General features: G+C 39.6%; 1 protein-coding gene across 5 annotated transcripts in view; it reads left to right on the plus strand.

The window, feature by feature from the left end:
- cadm1a (cell adhesion molecule 1a) overlaps nucleotides 1-24,191 on the plus strand; it is a 393,450-nt gene that overhangs the window by 287,359 nt on the left and 81,900 nt on the right. For all 5 annotated transcript variants that reach the window (XM_084373683.1, XM_084373685.1, XM_084373686.1 and 2 more), the window contains 3 exons: nucleotides 6,480-6,626; nucleotides 21,460-21,612; nucleotides 23,258-23,395. In XM_084373683.1, the coding sequence (XP_084229809.1) occupies nucleotides 6,480-6,626; nucleotides 21,460-21,612; nucleotides 23,258-23,395 (438 nt within the window). The remainder of the gene's footprint in view (nucleotides 1-6,479; nucleotides 6,627-21,459; nucleotides 21,613-23,257; nucleotides 23,396-24,191) is intronic.

The following is a 24,191-nucleotide window of genomic DNA, read 5'->3' on the forward strand; positions in this document are numbered from 1 at the left end:
ACACAGCCACTCTTTCTGTTGCTCTCTCAAACTCACACACACACACACACAAAGAAAGGCTCTGGCCCAGTGCACAAAAATTGGTCATTTTATCAGCGGGAGCCACACTAACAAAAAAACGGAGAAAATGATTGTACGCTGTTCACAAAGCATGCACTCAGATACACATGTTCCGAGAAATGTCAAAGCGAAATGAATATCTAGATTGGTTGTGTTGATCAGAGGCAGTGCAGAGAGCAGAATGGCACACGCAAGTCAAGTACATAATTTAAGAAACTGTACCGTACTGTATAAGATTACTGTACATTGCATCATGTTTCTGATTGAGACAGGACATGAATAAATGCATGTCTAACAGTAGAACTAATAAAAAATGCAATACTACTGCTATTACTACTAATAACACCACAGGGAGAGCTGAGGCTTGGAAAGAAAGAGACATTGACAGACTGAAGCCCAGATTAATATTTGATATCTTCAGCAACCTTTTTTACCCATCAATCCTGTGTACAAGTAATATTTTATGTTCAAAATAAAATCTACAAATAAAACCAAATGTGCCAGAGCAGCCTGGTGTCAGCATTGCACTCGGTTTGATTTGCTGATGAAAATCTTTCTCACTGCCATTGCGCCCATCTGTGTAACACAACTTAATATGCATACATTTCTTATTGAATCAAATGGAAACATGCAGCTGCTAGCCAAGGCAAATGAAACATGGCTTTTTTTTTCTCTCTCTCTGCTATTGCAGTCTTAGTGAGTTTGGGCCCCAGGCTAGCTTTGTACGGTGCAGTGTGAGAGTGTCATTGTCTGACAACTTTAATCTAGGATTGGCTGCTTCGACTTCTTGACATGGATGGCCCAGGGCTGAAATCTGGCCCCCTTTCACTGCCATGGGCCAAATGTGTTACTGGCCGTTGAGAAAAGTCAGAAATATCAGAGGTACATGACACTGCATAGAAGCTAAAGGATGCACACGGACAATTTTAACCTTATCTGTTTGTATTTGTCATAGACTTAAATGCCTTTTAAAGGCCTGCAGCATCACACTGCACATCCACTAACTTCCTCTACAGACTATACTTGTACAGTTTAAAATGCACAGTTTTTAACATACACATATCATCATGCACTGTCACTGTCATCATACCTCCACTATACATAACATAATCCTGCACGCTGTACATATTGAATAGCCATACATACATACGTACAAACCATCAGTCTTCTTGGATGGAAGACTTGATGATGATAGTGGCTTTTGTATTTGTGAATGCACATGCTCGTTTGTGATGGGAAAAAGGGAAATTAAGAGATAGCTTTAAAACATTTAGAGGAAATGCATTAAGTGCAGCTCAGCCTAGCAATTATATATTACTCCCACCATCTCTGATGTGCCATTATCATAATGTCTATTTCAGTTATGAGAGTTTATCTCCTGTTGTCATACGCTGGTGCACGACTGTCAGTGGTAACTAAATGTATCTCACTAAAAGCTTCAATGTGAGCGTTTTGTTTGAAGGGAGTGTATTGTTAGTCCTGTCCTCCTGCCCCGCAGTCGGTGAACTTGATGCTCCAACACTTGCCGCACATATCGATGAGCTGTCTCTTACAAGCAGCTTTCATAAAGCCTTCGCAGGTATTGAAGAAGCACAGAGTGAATGCAGCCGTCCGCATTTAAAAAAACATCAACACAGAGCATCACTTTTGCTTTTTTACAAAGGGCAGGAGGCGATATGTGTGTAGCTGTTTGTCACTTTCAGCTTTCCGGAGCTCATGAAATATTTATTCTGTTTTCACAAGGAAATACTCTGACGTTATTTTGAAAAACATATTCATATGATCATGGTTGTGACAGTTTTCTGTGTCGAGAACATGACACTAACATCATGTCAGATAGCTGAAGGTACCCTGTGTAGTTGACTTGTTTCTCTGCTAAACATGCTGCTTATCCTCGTGCGCATGCAAGCAGAAGATGAGATCAACATAATACCTGCTGATCAAAACATGTCTCCAGTTTGAAAGATATCATAATTGCCTATAATTGAGCAACACCCACAATGTAACTGAAGTTAAAAGTACCACACCGGTGTGTGCTGTGATGTTTATCTCTGTATCAGAGAGCTATGTACAGCATGAAGACTGCATTGATTTTCTTTTTTTTGTGATCAATAGGTTTTTGTATTGTTATTCTTTTTGAACAGAACGAAACAAAACATCAGATACATCATATGGCGAAGCACGAGCTGAGAATAGAAACAAGGTTACACAATTATACATCTGAGCACACTGACATTAAGAAATACAGATTATTTGTAAACACATAACTAAATGTTCTTTTGTTTTTTAAAGCATGTAGAGAAATACTTGACTGGGAGATGAGGAGGCTACTGAGTGTCACAAGTCACAGGTCTAGATACTTCTTAGGCATTTGAGCCCATATACTTATAATATATGTAGAGATCTCAAGGTCCTTTAAAGCATCAAATAACTTCCTGGAGAAAGATAGTTGATTGTTGAGTCTCATCTGCAGGTTGTCAAATACTGACGCTTTAGGTTGGCATCCGACCCAAGCTGCGAACCCAGAGCATCAGTATTTGACCACCTGGGGATGAGACTCAAGAGTCAACTCTCTTTCTCCAGGAAGTAACATTTTGTTGCTTCAATGCTTTCTATTGCTCTCGTCACAACGCTGTGTTAATGCTCTGCTTAGGCATAAAAAACACTCGGTTAGGGTTGGGAATACATCATGGTTTGGCTTGAAATACCTGTTTTGGTCGCCACAATAACAGATGGATAAGTCTGCAGGTCTCCTTAAAATATCCAGTAGTGTGACTTGTCGTCTTGTCCACCTCCTCATGTGAAGGATGTAGTATGTTGGCATTTGGTAGAAATGTCTGTGGTTTGCACTAAATTCCTTTAAATCTGTGTAAATAAAGTTTACAGAAGTTTACGCCACAAGTAGTCATGAAGTTGTGTGAAATTGTCAGCAAAATATGTTGAGAGCAGCAGCATGTTTTAACTAAAATATCGAAATCTGGCACCAGTGTATTTGATAATGGTATCACAAGAGGAAGTGATACAATATATTGTATATATATGGCCGTATCGTTATATTGTCTCACCCCTATTGCTTATGTAGGTCTTAGACTGTATCTGCTTGTTTCATACGCAGATAAAAGCTCCTTGTAGTACTATTAAGGAAAAAAGCCTTACCCATAGGTCACATTCAGTAGACAACAGGTTGTGCGATGAAAGGTTGTCCACTAATAAAGTGCTCTTGAGCTTTTGCCCTTGTTGTTTTTTTTCCTTTGGTTCTTCAAATTGGCCTTCAAGCCACACCTCCTCCCCTCCAGACTTTGATGCCAAAAATACCCTTTGAAACATTAGAAAGCTTCAAGTTGCAGCTTTAAGCAGCCTACCAAGATGTCAGAAGTGCTTTTTCCGTAGCACCTCTGACAGGGTCCTCTGTGGCCACGGCACATGGTTGCTGTTGGCCATTAATTAGTGTAAAGCCCCCCGCCTCCACGCACCATCTTCCAGCATGTCAGAGTTGTTTATTTAGCACAACAGGAACAATTAAGAAGTTGACAAGGCAGCCACTGTTTGAAGTCCTCCCTACTACCTCCTCTGGCCTGAAACACAACTTAGCAGACACCTTGCAGCGCCCTGCTGCTGCCTTGTAACCTTCAGCGGATGCCTTGAAATGCATTTTGTAGTACGTTAGCGTATTATCATAACCAGATGCCCAACCTGCCGCCCACCTCTGCACATGTTTGAAAAATGAGGTTCGGTCTCGAATATTAAAGACGCCGAGGTTCATTTATTTAGGGCTGTGTTTGCGCCACAAAGGGATGCTGATTTGAATCTCGTTTGTTAAGCTGTCTATCCTTATCCGTCAGCATCAGAGGATGCAATTTCTTTCTTCCCACCCCATCCTCCTTGTCTCCTAAATGGCAGGGATATTTAGAGGTGCTTGACAACTGAGGCATGCAAATTAGCAGTTGATGTTTCCTGCGTTATTTTAGTTTCTTTCGCTTCCCCACCCCCCCTCTGCACCCCTGAGTCGGTCCTTTTAGCCTCTCTGAGAAGATGTTATTTGTGATGCTATTTTTGTTACTATGTAGGAGGAAAGTATAACGGAGGACTAACAAAGACTTATCCATAAGTTACCTCTTAACCTCAATTGAAAGCTTGGCAAAGCAGCAGCCTCATCATATGATCCTGTGTATTCTAGAGGTTTAACATCAGCAGGCAACACTTAATTTATGTTGCGCTGCATGTTGATGTTGTGGGTGTAACAGAGCAACAATAACAAAACCATACCATATTTCAAATCTATTTTTTTATCAAACATTTTTAGCACATTTTCTGCATTAAAATGACTCAGAACCACTACTGCGCGGATATGTGCACAGATATTATCCCAAATGTTCCAACGATGTCTAAACCCTGTTTATAGCTGAGAATGAATTGGCCGACTAATCCATATTGAGAGCATGAAGGGCCTGGACCTGCTGATCAAGCTGAAAGTTCCCCGCTCTGACACATGTGGAGCGTCAGGAACAAATTTGTTGGTTTGCCCTGTATAGCATGATGCCTCAAGAGACCCTTGTGAAAAAACAAGCACCTTGACTTTTTTTTTTTATCATTCTCTGCCCTACAGTACTTTGACAACATCCATAACAAGCTTGCAGACACACCTAATCCCTGAAGTCTGCCTCTAGTCCGTGCTGTCTGATTACCTTTGGATATCACACAGGTCATGAAAACCACAAACAGTCTGTCAGTTTGATTGCCTCGACATGTAGTCTGACATGCATCTAGGCAAAGCGAGGGAAGGACCACAATCACCTGACCATCTGGAAAGACACAAACATCTTGTAGTCTGGCATCAGAGACCATTGTAGAAATCGGAACAATGCCATAGTCATTTAAGAAGGTGTGTTAAAGGGTAACTCCACCAATTTTACATATTAATTTAAAGTGGGTCAGCACTAGGAAGAAGAATGTGTGGAATAATAAAGGTGATATCTGGTTCTGCTGTATGAATTTTTATCATCTGCTTTTCTAAACTTGGCTCCTACATTACCCACAATGCAGCTCAACCACTGAGTGACAAAATGATTCAACATTTCTGATTGGTTGCCAAATTAGTCTGTTATAATTTTTGAGGTGAATCGCTGTAGACAAGATGCAGACAAGCTACTTTTGTAGTCTGATGTGTTATACAGTATAACACTTCAGTTACTGAAACATAAGTAGCTTAAATATTTCAAATAGTCACTTGACTTCCTAAATTGTTGATTAGATATTTCACTTTGACTTCCTGTTTGTGTTTGTCTGTGGTTCCATGAACCCTGGAGCATGTGTGTGTGTGCCTCAATATAAAAATATTACGCCGGGGAACAACATAACTATTAGCCACCACTGGCAGGCTTCCAAGCATTGGTTTTGTGGAGATCATTCAAAATAAACCAAAACCACTCAAGGCTTACCATCAAGCCCAACAATGGATGCAACCCCAAAGCAGGGTCTGATCTGTTATTACTGCAGTTTTTCAAATCAAAGTAGCACAGAGCTGTAGAGAATCCATTCTTCATTCTTCAGGCAGAGATATTGTTTGTGAAACAACTAAGTGCAGCAAGTGGCAGCTGATGACCGATGACTGCTGTGACCAATTCTTTTCTCAGCCCACAGGCTTGTCGAGCTGTTTTCCCGGTCCCTCATTTCTGTTTATTCCCGTGGACACACATTAAGGGGTTTTGCTCCGCCACCTGCTGCACTCATTAAATGTTGTGTTGCACCATAACACTAAAGGAAGGAGAATTAGAGGGCTTTTGTTCTTTATATTATGAGTGAGCAAAAACATGTTTTTTAAGCCAAAATATTCAGACAGCTTAATGAAACCATTGATTTCACTCCTTTTGTTTTTTGCAAGGTGTCCTGGAGCATTATGTTTGTGATCTGTTGACGATATTTTATTTGAATCATTTTTAATTTCCTGAACGGCGGAAATTGTCAAGTAATTTGAAATAAAGGCAAAGAGGAGAACGTCTGAAAAACTAAATATACTGTACGTATGTACATTGTGTTTGTTCTTCTGTCCTATCCTGATGAAAAAACGCTTTCCTATCATCCATTAATATTCTTTGATAAAGATTTTTGTACATCGTTATCTGTTGTACTGAATTTGTTTATGTTTTCCTCAGTCTTTTTACAAAACTGTCAGATCACTTTGAAAAAAATATAAATAAATAATCGTTACCGGGTAGGTTGTTAACTCTTGTTAATCCCATGTGCTCTAATTATTTTTGTTGCCACATCTCACTCCTACTTTCCATTAACAAACTCCGAAATCATTTTAATTATGTGTCATGTCGGAATATGTCTCGTATTTTATATCGTTTGCCTTGCTTTTTTGCATTTACTAATGCACCAGCAATTTATATATGTGTTCTTGTCTCTTTTCTCTCCAGTGGTGAGTCAGAACCTGGTGACGGACAATGTGTCAGTGGTGGAGGGCGAGATGGCGATTATCAGCTGTCGGGTGAAGGACAACGACGACTCCGTTATCCAGCTGCTGAACCCCAACAGACAGACAATTTACTTCAGAGACATGAGACGTGAGTATGATGCAGCTATGTGTTTTTCTTGAGCTAAGGCTTGTTCTACTTGACGAAGTATGTCTCAGCTGGAAAGATGGCACTTGCATAAAACTGGGCTGTCTATACAGCAGAAAGACCATTTTTGTTGGTGCTACATGAGAGAGGAAAGGCTCAAAAAACAGAAAACCTACAACAACCAGAATACATGCACAATACTCATGCTGATGGGTGATTTATACTCAGAGTTTGTTTTGAAACAGTAAAGCTGAACAGCCACTACCATACTAAAATGTGTTTCTGAAATCATTTTAGGAGAGAAACAGACAATGAACAGGATCGTGGTTAAGATTTGATCAGCACTGCCTTGTTTTACGATTGGATCAGTTGTTTCCGCCTCCGTTTTCACAGTACAGAAACAACACGGTCTAAACATAAGGTGCACAAATAAAGGATAAATGGATGGCGACGGGCTTAGGCAATACAGGGAACCAATGCTGTATGTCAGCAAGCTAGACAGCTTTTCATGTCATTGATGTGAGGGCATTCACTTTATTCAAACTTAAGTTGATACAATAGCCCGAGAATCTGACAGATTGCCTCTGGATGCAGGAGAAATGGAGAGAAGTTTACTATTATTCATTTGCAAATACTCATAACACTGTAGAGATATAAAGCTGGTTGAAAATTGGCAAAGTTCTTGTAAGTGTGATTTTTTTAAAGTAAGAAAATGTATTTTGTTTTGACTGGAGGAAAATGGAGAGAATGGAAAGAACCAAAGTCTCAACCTGGCAGACATTTATATGCATGTTTCATTCAAAGCCGTCACTAAAGCAGAGAATTTCGATTTCAGTATAAATTTTCCATCATATTACAACAATGAAACTTGCATTTGAAAGTCTACTCTGGAAAAAAATTAGATACCAGCGAACTTAACGGGCTGAATTTTTTTGTTTGGCTTTGTTTCCCATAACTAGTTTTTATTTTGAGTCAGTTTATTCAATATTTTGGCTGATTTTGCCTGAATACAGAGCAGTTTAGGCTTAATAAATTATTAACTACCCTCTGTGACTGCTGGGCTAGCTAATCATTTTTAATTGATGTCTGAATGTTCTTAAGTCATGATAACAAACAAATGTTTTTCCCAAATTACCCATTTTTCTGGCATGTTTTTCTGGGTACGTTGTAAGAGGAGGAATTTGTCTTTCTGATATTCTCAAACAATGACAACTTGCTCATTTTAACATATATGGCAAAAGGATAGCATAATATTAATCTTAAAAGACCTCACAATGACAATAAATGTTGGCTAGATGTTTTGTTAAGTCCTACATTCGATATAAAGAACAGTTGGAGCTGTTCAAGAAAACCCTGTCTGTAAAAGATCATCTTAGAGGTGATTATCTGGCTGTCAGAGGAGGAACTAGGCTGTGGCTGGTAGCAGACGTTGTCTGCTGAAAGACAGACATCATTCAGCACTGCTGTGCCTTTATGTGATTGATATAGTGTGTGTTTAATTATAGTCTGAATTCGTTTGATGTAATAAGATGACATGGAAATCAATCCCAGTCAGGCATTTATTTGTGTCAGTTCCACGAGTTCATTTCACGAGCAGTTATATAATTAGACGTTTGACATACTCCATCATTTACATTTTGTAATATTTTGTCAAACCAAAGTTTGAAGCAAAAGTTGATGAATTCTGACAAATATCATACAATATCTATTGCATGTGAACAGAGGCAGCAGTGAAGTTGTATAACATTAATTAATATTCTCTTACATTATTTGCATTTCCAGGGAGCTGCGTTAAGTTTGACCTACATGTCTGCAATGGGATTAATACAGAATGAGGTTAACACAATCTACCAAACATGTTCAGCTTTCAGCATGTCTGTTTTAATAAAAGCAGCTCATATCCCCAAACATTTAATGACCTGTTATGTTTATTCTTATCCTGCCCAATTATCGTGCCACAGATTTAATTAGCTGGACATACTTCGTTCTGTGCCCTGTCTTGCAAGCTTTTGGTTTCTTTAATTATGTTTTTTAAGCTCCTTGTGTGTAGAATGTTGACTTCACTATGACATATTGGCCGTAACTATATAACAACAGTTACATATATATAACAGTTGTTGTAACTCATGTTCAGTGAGTACAAGTCATTTGCATGAGAAAATATGTTGTGATATCATCGGCGTAGAAGCAATCGTCCCCAATAAAAACATGTAAGTGGCAAAGGACTTTTATTTTGAGGAGCAGGTCTGGTATCAGGGACAATCAGAAGAATGGCAGCGAGTGTTTTGTTGACAGTGTGGGACATTTAAATTTGAATCTCAAAATAGGAAACTGCATATAAGTGCATACAACGTGTGGAATGATAGATGTTAGTGAATGATCAACAGGAGAATAAAAATTTTGAAGAAATACAGAATGCCCGAGAGTCTCACTACATTATATTCCATTATATTTTGAAGTTTCACATGGAGCCTGAACCCCACGCTGTTTTGTGATAGAAACAGATTTTATGAGAGTTTGCCAAATGTCCATGAGTGTATTTTTTTGTGTTTACCGACAATATCCACTTCTGGCACAACTAAAGCATGATTACAGCAAAGCTTTTATGGCTATGTTCAGGTGACTCAAACCCTCTCATCTTAGACCCACTTTAGCACCATTTCATAGAGCTATAACTGTTATTTTAGCTTTTTTAAACTGTCACAGCTACTGTTCCTCTCACTACTCTTTTAGCCTGACCTATACTAAGTTTGTGTGTGTATCTAACACTACTGCCACACATTAGCACTAAACAAAGGTGCATTTCCCAACATCTGCTAAGTTTGAGAAGGAAGAAAATGCCACTTAGCATTAAAGGAATCTAAAAGGATTAACAAAGGATTTAACAGATCATTTTGTGCCATCTGATTCTACATGTTCATACGATTTGTGAAGGCGTAACTACATTTCATGCATTATTACCAGGATTTAAGATACACACTGTAAATAATTTTGTGTTTAAGTAGTCAACCGCTGGGGTCAGCTCAAGGGAATCAGCACAATGATATTGCCACGCTAAAAGGAGACAGTTGTGCAGTTTCCCAAATTATCATAAAACACTCAACTAGATGCAGTAGTGAGAACTCGAGTGAGAGCACCACTCGAAAAGACACATAGGTGGCCTTTGTCAGAGGAGTTTTAAAAACAAACAAAACCAAATGCAGCAAGAGATTTCCAGGATTAACAGCTCCAAATGCAATGGACAAAACCATACTGCAAGCTGACGAAGTTAGAGACACGAACTAGTGGAGCAGTTGCAGATATTTTACTCTGGAGATGGTGGAGACCAAAACCAGAGCTAAAAGAAGCCTTCACAGTGGACATACATTCATTAGGTGGACAGAAACATTGCTCCAAATTAAGTGTTAATGCTTCTCTGGTTGTGGAAGTAGGTTGAACTTTCTATTTCTCTCTTTTCTGTGCTTATGCTCTGGTTAGGATTACGCACAAAAAACACTCGTTTAGAATTATAAAAATATCCTGGTTTGGCTAAAAACACCTGTTTTGGTTGCCACGCTCAGGGACAGAAGAAAATAGCCGGTTTTGATCGCCACAAACATGGCTGAAAATGTCTGCACGTCCCCCTTAAAAAAATACCATTGGACTAACATTCATAGGCAGATAGAAAGTTGACTCCAACTTTATTGTAAATGTTGTTTAAATGTATGCGCTGTAAGTAGAAGTAGACAGTTATTTGCTAACATGTCAGCCATAACAACTTGTGGGATATGAGTATTTGTGTATCTAAGTTTGTTGCAAAGTGTGCAGTTTAAAATGTCTGTGCAAATACAACGGTAATTAAAAGCATCAAAATGATCAAGTAGAATTTTTTGGTCAAAGTTTAATTTGCAAATCTCCTTCTGAAATATCTTTTAGTGCTTTCCCTTTGGCATAACTATGCACACAGTTCTGTAATGCCCTTGACTGCCTCTTCTGAATTAATTTTATATTCATGTTCTTATATGTTCTCATCTAAAACTGTTGCTTGTTTGCAGTGGAGTCACAAAACAGACTTGAGGCGTAAGCACAAACACACAGTCTACATGCACTCATGACTTCTTGGCCCCCTGTGTGGTGAGTGTCAGGCCCTCCTTCACTCTCACCACCCCCTCCTTAGTCATGTTCGCCGCCTTCCCAACATACCCTCTATATTCTATACAAGGGCAAACTCGCAGTAGGCCCTCATGCGTATGCTAAACCGAGCTTGGTATTTATCTGCGGTTGTCCCGAGCCACTGTGAGACGACTCCCACAAGCTGGCTGTCAAGGGCAAGGTGTTCTTCTTTGACGTGGGGCTCCTTGATCTCTTGTGATCCCTCCCAGGCATCTTCGCTGCAGCTGCACTGCTTCATTATGACACGGACCCCAACCAGACAGCCTCCAAACAACATTGGCCCCTTCAAAATATCACATCTGCCATCTCTGTCTGAATCCACGGTGGTGGATTATGTTTGTGAGTGTGAGATAGAGAGCAGCAAGAAAGAAGTGCTTTGAAACTGGCTGCAGTTACATACACAGAGGCTATTGGTTATCTTACTGTCACACTATATGTCCACCCAAAGTACTTCTGATGCTTTTTGCGAGTCATTTTGTGGAGCTTAGTTGGTTTCAAATCAGTCCATGAGATTCAGGAGATGGATGTGTTGCGCTGCTTTTCACTTTACTTCCCCTGTCTTCGTGGCTCCAGATGCTGGAAAACACTTTGTTCTACAGTGTTGTATATTCAAAGGGATGTTGGAGTGATTTAGTATGTCAACTCCACAAAGCTCGGAGACTTGCAAATACAGATTGAAAAAGGAAAGGCCTTAATATAAGAGCAGTGGAGTAAATAAATTGAAGATCTCCAGCTCCACAAGCAACCAACTGAACAAGTGCAAAAGACAGAAAACAGTGCCATTAGAGTATGATTCAGTACAGAACAGTAGAAGAGAAAGCGTGATTTAAAGCCAAAGACTATGATTAGGTACAGTTTTTTGCCTACAGTTTAAACCATAAAAATACGTCTCGCTTTGAAAATTAAAAGACATGTTTTAAATACATTTAACTGCAATACTGCCCATCTCTACTTCCTATGATAAATAAGCTGATATGTGTAAAGTCAGCACCTTCAAAGTCTGTCATGAAAACCCCCCACATACTGTCATGAATAGTAGGATGAGAACGTCGGGTCACCATGTTCACCTCTCACTAAACAACAGCAGTTTACTTCTGTGACAAGAAAAACATATGATGCTTTAGTACGGACTGTTGTTTTCACTGTTGTTAGCAACTGGTGAATGCACAGATGGTGATGTTTCCGTGGCACAATGACCTGTTTAATATGTGAATACTGTTGTGCTCCATTCAAAGTCAGAAGATGTAAACACCCAGCTGGTGGGTTGCGGCCCAAACTGCCATATGCTTTTGGGGCAGATTCATTTTTCTTAAATAATTGCAGACACAATTCAAATTTTGCATTGCTTCTCTTATTAATGAGACAATATTACTATCAGGTGATATGTGTGAAATAACACATTCCCATAATTATGATCAGAAAGGAGCTTATATGCCCGCCCTGGAACCTACAAAAGCCAATGAGTAATCTTATAGACAAAAGATACACTCGGTTCCCTCCCCTCTCTCCTAAGCCACTTACATGCCAGTGTCATGTAGCTAATGAGAGGTCAAATCAGGCAATATATCATTTTTATCAGTCTTCTCAACTCTAAATTTAGAAATTGTGCAAGTTAAAGAGCTGTTTTTCCACATAAGTACTTGCTTTTGACTATATTATATGCATAAAGTTAGTTTAATTAAGAAAATAATGAACTTAAAATGTTAAACTTGGACTATGTCAGGCTATATGATTTGGACCCATTGTGTTCTCCAGCTAAAAGGGGCAATAACAGTTCATCTGCAGACATATTTTTGCATCGAAAAAATCAGGCGAGGAAAAAATGTGTAAATAATTCAGTGTGTTCAAACTCACACCGTTAGATCAATGTGAGAAACAATTACAGAGCTAAGGCCTGTTTGGGGGAGAAAAATCTGACTGTCACCTTTCAAAAGAGCCCACAACCATGCCTGTACTCCAAATGGTTCAACAACAGCTTTGAATTTACTTTGGGCTAGACTGGAATGGGACCATTTTACATACATTTTCAGGAATGGTAAGCCTTTAAGGACTTCTGACATCATTCACTATGGCAAAGTATCTTTTTCTGCAGATACACCCTCATGGTTACTTGTATAAAAAGGCTAAGAGGGTGCACTCGAGCACTCACACACAAACACTGCCCTTGTACTACTGTGGAGGAGGGGAAGAGTTGCAGCCTCTGTAGCAGTGGGTGATCTGTCCACTGAAGGCTAGCAAGGTTCAGGGTAAAAGGCTTCATACGAAAAGCAGCTTAATGAGGCAGCTCGGAGGGGGAAAAATATGAGGAACAGGATCGGAGTTAGCAAGGCGACCGAAATTTGACCTGATTATAATTTTAATGAATAAAAAAATTGAGGAAAGCAAGACTGCCCCGCTGAAGATGGACTAACGTTTCCTTTTGTTACACAATCATAATGAATGTTGAAGCATGAGTAGGCAGCAGTGTCTCACCGTGTATCCTTGGCAATCACAGACGCTGTGCTCTACACACAAGCCAAGAGAAAAATACCACATATTGGCCTTAAAGTCACGTCATCACTCATATCAAAGCATGAAACCATGTCTTCTGGCTATTTCTGAGGCAAAATTGATCCGTTTTTGCATTTGAACAGGACCTTTAGCAAGAATAAACTGTTAAATCATCTTCACACATGAAGAGGGTAGAGCATGTTAATGTCAAGTACGAACAGCAGGAAGGAGTCCAACTGGAACAGGCTGGCACCGATAGTAAAGTCATTCAACTCACTCTTGTCTTTGAGTATTTCAAGCAGCTCTTCATGTTGTGCATTTGTTGGATTTACAGCTCAGAATCCTCAAAGAAATAGAGCCATGATACATCATCGTCTTATCTTGTTAGGTTTGCCAAGTGGTTTTCCTATTTAGACATCCAGCAGACGTGGAACAATATGGCCGTTGCTTTGAAGTCGTGTTTCTGGCAAGTCCAATATTTACACTCAATTTTGCTGCGGTTTGGTCTTCACAGACTCCTGAGAAACATATCTAGCTCTTTGGCTGCAAGAATTTGACTTTTCTTAAACAGTTAGTTGTTTACTTCAACGATGTGCTGATGGATGCTGGGCAGATAGTGACGCATGGCTCGTCTGAGCTTCTTTTGCTGAATGCTGTTATCTTAAACCAAAAGAGGATAAAAAACAACGTAGTACAGAGTTGGTTAATAAATGTCAGTCATTTGGTGAAAGGTCCAATCTTGATTGTTGAGTCCCAACTTGTCAAATACTGACACTGTGGGTTTCAGGTCATCAAATATTGATGCTTTGGATTGTTAGGTGGGGCTAGCCACCAACCCAAAGCACAAGTATTTGATTAGTTGGGAATGAGACTCAACAATCAATTTTGTTACAAATGGGGCCTTTAATGTTAAAGGTAAGTAGTTAAAGGTAAGTAAGCCAGAAAATCTCTACATACATTGGCTGGTATGTTGGAACGGGACAGCATAAATATAGTTGAATGGAGCTTTGATGTGAAAGATAACTACTCACAAGAGTAGAAAATGAAAATGCTTCTACACCTGCGCTTCCCTTGACAGACAGTCAAAGGAAATCACCAGGTGTATGTGTCGAGACCAAGCTTGTCAAGTTATATTTAGTTGGAGAGGTTATTTGAAAGAAAATTTCAAATCAAGCAAAGCATAGTAAAAGTTTGTAAACAAAGATGAGATTGAATGAGATTAGATCCCCTCTGGCAAAGTCGACAGTTGCAGCAAATAATAATTGGATGCATCGAAAACAAATAGGATATGAATAAAAATATGTGAATAATAAATGGGAATTATTTAAATATACACTGGGGAATATCAGCGTTATACTTGAGAAATGTTTAAGTGAAAAAGTTGTTCAAAGAGCAGAGATGTCTTCGATAGACGGCAAACTTATTAAATCAAACGATAATGTGATTGAAAACATCTCAGAGGGACTTTTGATTGATTCTGAAACTTCAACAATACAAAATATAAATAAAATACTAAAAGGAACATGACAGCAGGCAATTCTCCCATAGTGATCAGATGTGCCAGAGAGCAAAAAGCCCCCATGAGCCCTAATAAATGCTGATACAATGCTAAACGCTCCAATACTCCGGGTACTTACAACACTATGGCGATTTGAAAGCCCGGACCTCACCTAGAGTGGAGAGGAGGTTGGTTATAAGAATGTAATTATCCTCGCCCCACCCCATCTCACCCTCTCTGACACCCAATAATAAAACTTTGATGTGCTCCTCTCAAAAAGTAGCGGCAGCCACTAATCACAATTGATTGCAGCCACTTAGGCGAGGCGCACTCATCATCTCTTGCTCTCTCTGGATGGGAGTCATCCTCGGCTGGAGCTGCAGAAGAAAAAAACTATTCAAATGAAATGCAGAGAAAGAATGAAGATAAATCAAGAGAGGGATGAGAAAAAAGCAAGATGAATTAAAATCATGCCGTCAGTAAAGGTGAAAAGGGGAGAAAGAGCCATTAGAGGATGTATTGGTATAAATTTTCACCGCAAGACCCATCCAATCTCACTTTACCTTCACTGTCAGCTTCATTTCAATGGTGAGATCATGGCTTGGGACTCATAACCGGCCTTTTTCTATTGTCTTTCCATTTGAATGTAGCTTTTTTTTATGATAACTTCAAATTATGAATACTGTTATCCAACCCCATCGCCAGAATAGATGTTAGACAAGTACACTTCTGCAAATCCACAGTTAAGTTAAAACTTAATGTTTCTTTGTGTTTCAACTTTATGTTTGTTTAGTTTAAATTCTCTCTGGTCACGTTTACGCTCTGGTTAGGTTTAAGCACAAAAATCACGTGGTTAGGTTTAGGAAAAAATCATATTTTGGCTTAGAATACCTGTTTTGGTCGGCACAATCACTGATGGAGATGGTCTGACTACTGTGTAAAATAACCGGTATGGGTCGCCACAAAAAATGGCTGTAAATATCCCCAGGTGCCCTTAAAAATAACCGGTGGTGTGAGTAGTACTGCGGTCGGCAGTCTGGCAGCCTTGTTGGCTTGTAATAATACCACCAGCATCCTCTTCACCTCCTGGTGTGAAAGGTGCACAATAAGCATATAATGTGAACATGATATGCCCATATTTGATCCAAATGTCAACCTTAGATGTACCTTTGGTTTTCAGAAACGGTTGACTGGGCTGCGTCACAGCTCAAGGTGACCACGTCTTGCCATAAACGAGGAAGTAAGGAAGTAAATTGTTAAAGGGGTTCAAAAGAACATTTTTGGCAATTTACTCTTAAGATCAGACAAACATCTCTGCCATTACATGTACAGGTTGTAGTTAATAATCCATATTAGTTCTTCAGAAAGTCTTCCCAAATGTTAAACACTGCAAAAGAAAAGGGAAAACTCCCCAGAAACAAGTCACGAGGTCCTCAGGGCCATCTGTCGTTTTGTCAAACACGTAAAAACAACCTCCTTTTACTTCCTTTTTACTAAAAAGTGACCTCTTTTGGTCGTGCCAATTAGTTCTGTGAGACATCATGATTCCCAGCTCCTCCTGTCGAAGTGTTGAAGTGTCCTTGAGTAAGACACTACAACTCAAATTGTCCCTCAGTGAGCAGGTCAGTGCTGCGTGGCTGCCGTGTGTGAGTGTTTGTGTGGGTGAGTGAGAGGCTTTAGAAAGCACTCGGTCCAGCTCAGGTTGAAAAGTGCTTTTTATCTGGTAATATGATAAGGGACATGATTCCTGGACCACAGGGCCTGATGCAAACATTATGGGTTAGGCTCAGATAATACAATAATGTGATACTTACATGCCTTACGTACATTGGCTGAGTTATTGGTCGATGTAAACATTTTCCCCTTCAAACCAGCTGAAATGCTAAACGTTGTTGTGTGTCTACACTGTAAATCATCTGAGGCAAAGTCCACAGGCCTCAAAGTAAATAAGCAAATATGATGCTTCAGCAGCTTGAGTTAACCAATTCACCAGGGAGTTCTTTGTCCTGTCAGTCACACTTAATATAATGTAACAGCCATAAGGCTGCGGACACACACACGCAAAATCAGTATTTACCTCCCATTTACTTCCATTCTTTACGAGTGAAGGGGCAAAAAAGACATTTGCATCCAGTGGCAGATCCACATCTTGGCTTTTCATGGAGTTCAACTTTGGTGAACGGCCACAACCAATAACAAAGACGTGTGTGTGCTCGACCCCTCAAACGTTATTATAAACATTAATGCATGGAGTTCTCCCAGCATACAGAACAATATGGTTCATTAAACCTGCCATTCTGTTTATCAGCAGTAATCAACAGGACCAGTGAAACTGCACTCACTACCTTGAAAAGAGAGAGGAAAACTCCACACAAAGTCTCCTTGGCTGCACTTCAGCACAGCTCTGTACTGTCTTATCACTGCTTTTAAATTAGCAACATCAACATCAGCTGTAAAAACTTGACTGATCAGATCATTTACAGCCTTTCAGAGTTTGGACAGATTTCTCTTCGAAAGACTTGACTATCAATTACCTTTGTCAGACATCTGTGATGTCCTTCTCGTGCTATCTGATATGATAGAACAAGAGAAAGAGAACAGGGCGAAAAGATCACGAAGCTAAAGGTCACTTTCTTTTTTTTTGTCCACAAAAAGCAGTGAAATATGTATTCTAGTGTGCTCTGATGCACCAATAAAAGAACTGTCTGCAGTGTTGTCCGGTTCACCTTCTCTTTGCCCGGACTGCCATTTTTATTTTCCCTGAAATAAACCACTGCGTTCAACCCTGCTGTGTGGACCAGGCTGTTGTTCCATCATCTGTCCTTGTATCTCTAAGCCTACAATATGATTGTCCCAAACCTTAAGCTCGAGAAACTGTGTCCTTGCCACTGTGCCTCAGCGCCTCTTTTCAATGTGTATTAGAAAGTATTTATTATTCAGCTCATGCTCATACCACAATGCCTTATTTAGAAGAGATGCATAAGAGGATTATGAGATCTCTGAGAAACGCTTTTGAGAAATGGATTATATCTGATTGGCAAGGATTTTGTCAAATTGTTGACACACCAAATATTTCACTCAAATATTGGTGGATGTTCTGTTACTGGTCCCCAGTACAAAGTGTCAGTTGTTTGTTTGTTGTTCTGTCCTGTTTGTTTGAAAGAGCAAGATATTTCACAAATTTGGTAACAAATTTCCACCAAAGTTAAAGGAAGGTTATGCCGTTGGAAAAGGTACAAGTGATTAATTCTTTGTGGAATTCAGTTGCCGATTGAGGATGCGTTTGCGTTATTGTCTGATTAAATATTTGTATTCTGGCTCAAGAGCTCTGAAAACAACTAACATCTACGATTTGGTCAGCAAGTTTGCTGTTGTGATGACTGACAAATGTTTTCATCCGCTGATAGAAACAACCGAACGATCAGAGCTTCGTAGCCAGGATTGTGGAAGGTTGTCCATCATTGTCTTACAAGCCTGATACCGACCTACATCCATTAAAAACTGGGACAGAAAATGACAACAAGTGTCGATAAGATCAACCAATCTTTAGAGTTCATTCAAGTCGACTTAAAGAAATTCTAAGTTAGCATGTTTCTCTATTTAGAAAATGAGGTGAGTGGGACAGCTATGTCATTCATTCCTGAACAAATGACTGACGGTGCAACTCAAGACAAACAAGGGGCGGCAGATGAGCAGAGTTACTGCTAACTGCTGTTTACTATAGCTGCAGTTAGCTAGTGCAGTTAGCTAGTGCAGTGCAGCTAGCGGTTTGGATGGGAGCTTGGGGACCACGGGCAGTGCTAGTGCTACTAAACCTTTGATTGATCCAACTTAAATTCTTACACATTGCATCATCTTTCCCTTTGTTTAAATCAAAATGTGAATAGCTAAGTGAAGCACTTTTGTCCCAAAATCTTCCCCCAACTGCTGACTTACCGTAGCAACCAGAAAGATATTTACAAACCAGGCAAACTGAAATCGATAGAGAAAAAAAATGACAACTGACATTGTTGAAACAGAAAAGCATCTTTATTGGAGGTACAGAGACAAACACTACCCGAGGTAAAACTAGAGTCAAAGGGTCACTGACAAGCTGCAGCCTTGATGGAAAAGTTGTAGTTTTCAAACCTTTTCCTGGATTAAATGTTATGGTTACAATCCATTTCTTCTATAAAGTTTTGCTGGCTTGCGTGGCTCTCCCTCTGGACTCACCAGACCTCAACCTCAACAGAGATACCAATATATCCACTATCTACACTGACCTGAGATGCTTACACCGCTGCTACTACCTTTAAAACATTGGATGCCATTTATCAACTTTTATACATCTCCATATGTCTCTATTGTAACAGTATTCAACCCCCCAGAGCAGCTCTACCTCTGTAAACAGGTTGTACTCTTTCCTCCGTGACTCTGTGTACCGCAGCATCGGTATGTTCGAATCTGGAACATTTAATTCAATTAAATCATTAGGATTAGTGTCTGACCTCTCATTTTAATGAGGGCTAACAAGGCTTTTGAATGAGCTACACTAATTAGAGGCATATTATTCATGTGCCACAATAAGGGCTCCATTGTGCTTAGATAAAAGAAACTAATAGCTGCACTAATGGAAACCAACCATTTATGTTTTGTTGGGCGAATGTGAGGAGCCAGTGTAGGGAAGAAATGAGCGTTTGCATGAAAAATAATCCTCTCGTATGCTGCTTTTTTCAGATTGCTTCGTTTCCAACTTTTTCTGGTGTGTTTGTACTTCTTAGGTATTTCTTTTTTAGTTTTGAGTTGTGAGCAGACCTCTCTGGCAGGATAATCAAAGACGGAGTGAAGTGAGAAGGTGGCAGAAGCACTTTATGTCATGTACAGAGCACCCAGCAGTATGATGAAAGTATTTTTTTTCTACTTGGCCAAACAAAGCTTAAATGTAATTGGAGATTGAATTTCAGATGCAGATTTTTTCTTCTCTGTTCTTAATGTGGTAACGAACAGCTTAATCTCCAGTCACCCTTATTTTTTCACTTAAAATGTGTCTGATGTTCTTGTTTAATGATGCACAAAATCAATTGTGGTGATTAGTATTCCTGCTTGTTGCTCGTGTGTTCGCTCTCTCTCTTTTCCCCTCTATTTCAATCACTCCGCATCTATCTACTGACATAGAAGGCAAATACTGTACGGCCATACAGCAGCAGCATTTTCCTACAGTTCATCATCCGTAAACTCATTACACCCTGGTAGCTTTTTTCAATCTCGTCATGTCTGTTTTGGGTTGTTCACTGTCAGAAGTTTCGATGTTTTATGCTTTAAGCTAAAAGAAAAAAAGCAGCGCTGCAGGATGAGTACACAGATCTATAGTAAGAGAGTGCAGAGTGCAAAGAGCCTGGAGTTGCTGTCAATCAGAGCAGGATTTATCAGCATATCAAAGGGGGATGGAGACTGGTAGGCTTTCATCTTAACCACATGCTGTCATTCTACATTACAGCTGATAGAGTGTGCTTAGGTAGGTGGGCAAACAAGGTAAGGCAAGATGAGAGTGGGTACAGATGAGGAGGAGACAGGATTTGTGGATTTGTCGTCAGTTCCTCTGTAGGGCAACTAAAGGACGGCCAACGACCTCTGTTAATATGTTATTAGCATGTTCTTGATGTGTGCACCACGCAGATCTGAGGGGAAGGGAGTTATCAAAGTGTAAATTATGTCTTGTGCTTTGATTTTCTCTCCTTTTCTTTTCAGTGCTGCATAAGGTGTTACATCACCTCACTTTGTGATTGGTTGTTGACTAATTAGATTGAGGTATTTTTTTTTTCTGTCTGGAAAGTTCTTTGAAGCATGCTTGGAGTTGTGATGCACCTCAGGCCAAACAAGAATAGCAGCATCTTTGTACTTGAAGGAAACCTATTATACACTTTGTTCTTTCCCTCAGTGTTTTATATAGGTTCTCGTACATGTAAAATATAGAAAAAGGTTCATGACTTCACTTAAGAAGCTCCTCTTTCCCACAAAAAACATAGCTCCTGAAACGCCTCGTGATTAGTCCCACCTTTAATTTGTGACATCACCATGTCCAACATTTGCATAATTTATGCCTAGCAGCTAGTTTGGCAAATTAATTAATTCATTGTTAGCAGTTTTGGCTCAAACATGTACAAGCTGACCAATCAGAGCAGACTTGATATTCGGGAGGTGGGACCTTAAAGAGACAGGCGCTAAAACAGAGTGTTTCAGACAGAGGGGGAATACAGTGCTGTAGCATTGGGAAGTTTAAGAAAACTGATGTGTTTTTTGAGCATTAAAGCATGTAAACCTGTTCTAGAAGTCGTCAAATAGAAATTATGAAGCTGGAAATGAGCATTTTTAAAACCTATAGAAATCTATGAATTATTTATTTTTACACAACCACGCCTATACCCAAAGCAAGCAGGACTGCTACTCAATAGGATTTGACACCAGATATTGGTATATATTGTCCACTAAGTTGAAGGATTATATACAGAAAAGGCTCCAAATCCTGCACGGTTCAAATGTGTCAGTCTACTTAAGGAGTCACTATGAATTCCAAGTTAAAAGTAATTCTTGTTTGGATTTATTGCTGTATTTGACTTCCCATTGTTATTCTACTATGCATATGATTGTTATAATTGTTTATGAACTCCTGTCTAAACATGCCATATTATAAAACTATTGTTTGTTTTCCTCCTTCAGCACTGAAAGACGCTCGATTTCAGCTGGTGAACTTCTCAGAGAATGAGCTGCGGGTGTCGCTGTCTAATGTCTCGCTGTCAGACGAGGGTCGATATGTTTGTCAGCTCTACACGGACCCCCCACAGGAAGCCTACGCTGACATCACCGTGCTAAGTACAACAGCAAACACGCACACACACAGAACAGATCCCCACAAACACTCAATGTTATTAGTGGCAGCCTGTTAATCCACATTTAGACTGAATACAGTATGCATTCACATGTGGAACAACAGGGTTGAGAGCTCATCATGAATACTGCAAGAGACTGTGACAGCAGCAAAAGTGAAGTTTGACACAGGAACATTATGTAGCATATGCTCATTCATTCTTGTTATTAAGCGGAGCTAATATACAGTATTCAGGTTGCAAGTATGGGAGGCCAAATAGGTCATAATTCATGCTTAAAGACACATTCATGAGACTAAGCATACAGACTAATGTAAACACGTTTTTACTTGTGTGAATGTGGTTTATGTAATGTGCATTAGAGCTGGCTGATATCTACACAACATTCGTATCAAGATATTAACATGAATTTTCATCCAATCTTGATATCAATGTGTGTGAAGTCACATAAGATAATCAAAATGGTGCTCAATTTAATTAAGCAAACTGAGTTTCACAAAATGATCGCATCGTCTTGATACGCTCACTGAAAGAGGATATAGGATAATGTGTAATGACAGCTCAGTAGTTATGTAAGTATGCATTTCTTGTTTGTGTGTTTGAATTATGTCCTACATGACCCCCTCAGAGCAAGCGCCAATCAGGTTACATTGTTTTTACAGGAAAACTCAGCTCAGAGTGCACCATTAGATGATGAAAGCTGTTTTTTTGTCAGCCACATTCTGAATGAATTTAAGGTCAGCTGTCATCAACTTTGCTTTGCAGGAAAAGGTTGTTGAAGCGAAGCGTCACCCTGATTTAGCTTGAAAATGTCCCCTTCATATCTTCATGAAAGATTCAAACCCAAAGCCTGAGGAGGCAATTACAAAATACAGTAATTTTGTTCTTTATGTTCTTTTAAATCTCACTATTAGTTAGGAAGAAATGCCTCAAGAAATGATCAGCCTAGTGAATGTATGGCAAGATCCAGAATGTTTAACATATTACTGGAACATCAGCCAATAGCTAATCATTCATCCTATTGAATTTCTTTCTTTTAGCAGCCGTAGAGTCTACGTATATTGGGCTGTTTTGCATATTCTGTAAGAGGTACACAATTTTAAACTACGGAGGGCAAAGACATTTGAAAGTTCAAGGGGCTATATGTAAAAAATTACATTGAATACATTAAAAAAGGGGGGAACAATTGTTAACAGGATGTGAGTAAATAGCAATTTTGACATTATGATGTCTATGTAATGTGTTCCAGGGCATGCTAACCAGCTAGCTCTGACCCATCCTGGTCCAAAAACCCTGTGCTAGTGTTGGAAACACTAAAACTCCCCTGGTCCTAGACCTCCAGTTATTTATAATAATAATGTGATACTTTTTTGAGTTTGTTTGTTCATTTGGGTTTCTTTCTGTTCATTCATGAAGTAAAGTTGCATCATAGCCATTGTACTGCCGTGGATTATAAGGATTATTCCTGAAATATTAGCATATTATGCTATTTCCAAGCGTAGGTGTGCTGCACTTAAAAACCCTCTCTTCTACGTCAACTCTATAGTCTTCTCTTCATGTAGTGCTAAGGGTGTAAAGTACCATATTTCACAAGTGTTTACAGAGTTTTGTTTTTGTTTGTCCTGTCATAGTTCCTCCTGGTAACCCCATCATTGAGGCCCGGGATGAGGTGCTGAGTGAGGGCAACGAGACAGAGATGACCTGCACTGCCATGAGCAGTAAGCCTGCCGCCACCATCAGATGGATGAAGGGAGATAAAGAGCTTCCAGGTAGGTCGGCTCCACACACAGAGAAAATCACAATCATCAGTCAAGACGTTTCCTCTCTCACCATAATAAGGCACTTATGTAGTGCACAGAGGATCGGAGTTCACTCGTCTGTCTGTATTTTCGATTGGTTATCTGTACAAAGAATATCTCTGTGTGACACAAACACACTGTGATCCACGAACCAGAAAAAAGGGGACCAGCATGTGTCACCTCTAAGAGGGAAGAAAACTCCTCCTGCAGGCACCCACTGTTCCTCTCGCATATTCCACATAAAACCAAACAAAAGACAAAAAAACATGTACACGATGCTGTTGAATATCCTGACTGTTGATCCTGCCCACAAACGCTTTTCTGTATGCTCACTTTAATCCAATTTTCTCCTTATAAGTCACCATGGACCCAAAATATTGTTCACCTGTCTACTCCCCCATTATGTATGGTGTTAAGGAAATAAATCAGCTGTTTATTGAAGGTGGAGAATTCAGAGCTCCAAGCCTAAAATAATACTTTGCTTAGACATTGATGAGATTAAACATCTGGAGAAAAAAAACATGGTAAAAAAGACAAACAACCCATCTATGACCTCTCTTCCTGTATGCCTGCGTCGTGCCTGGCTTCACAGTAAAACACCTGTCATGCACCGCCTACAGTACTGGAGCCTGGAGCTAGCTCCACTCTATGGCCTCAGGACTATGACCAATGTCTTTTTTTAGAAACTCACCTTCTGTGAGGTTTTCATTGATCTTGTTTCCCTTATATTGCTCCCCTCATTTGGGGACTACACTGTTGGAATGAT

This window comes from Pagrus pagrus (genome assembly GCF_965226575.1).
Source record: "Pagrus pagrus genome assembly, chromosome: 14".
In the NCBI taxonomy this organism is placed as follows: domain Eukaryota; kingdom Metazoa; phylum Chordata; class Actinopteri; order Spariformes; family Sparidae; genus Pagrus; species Pagrus pagrus.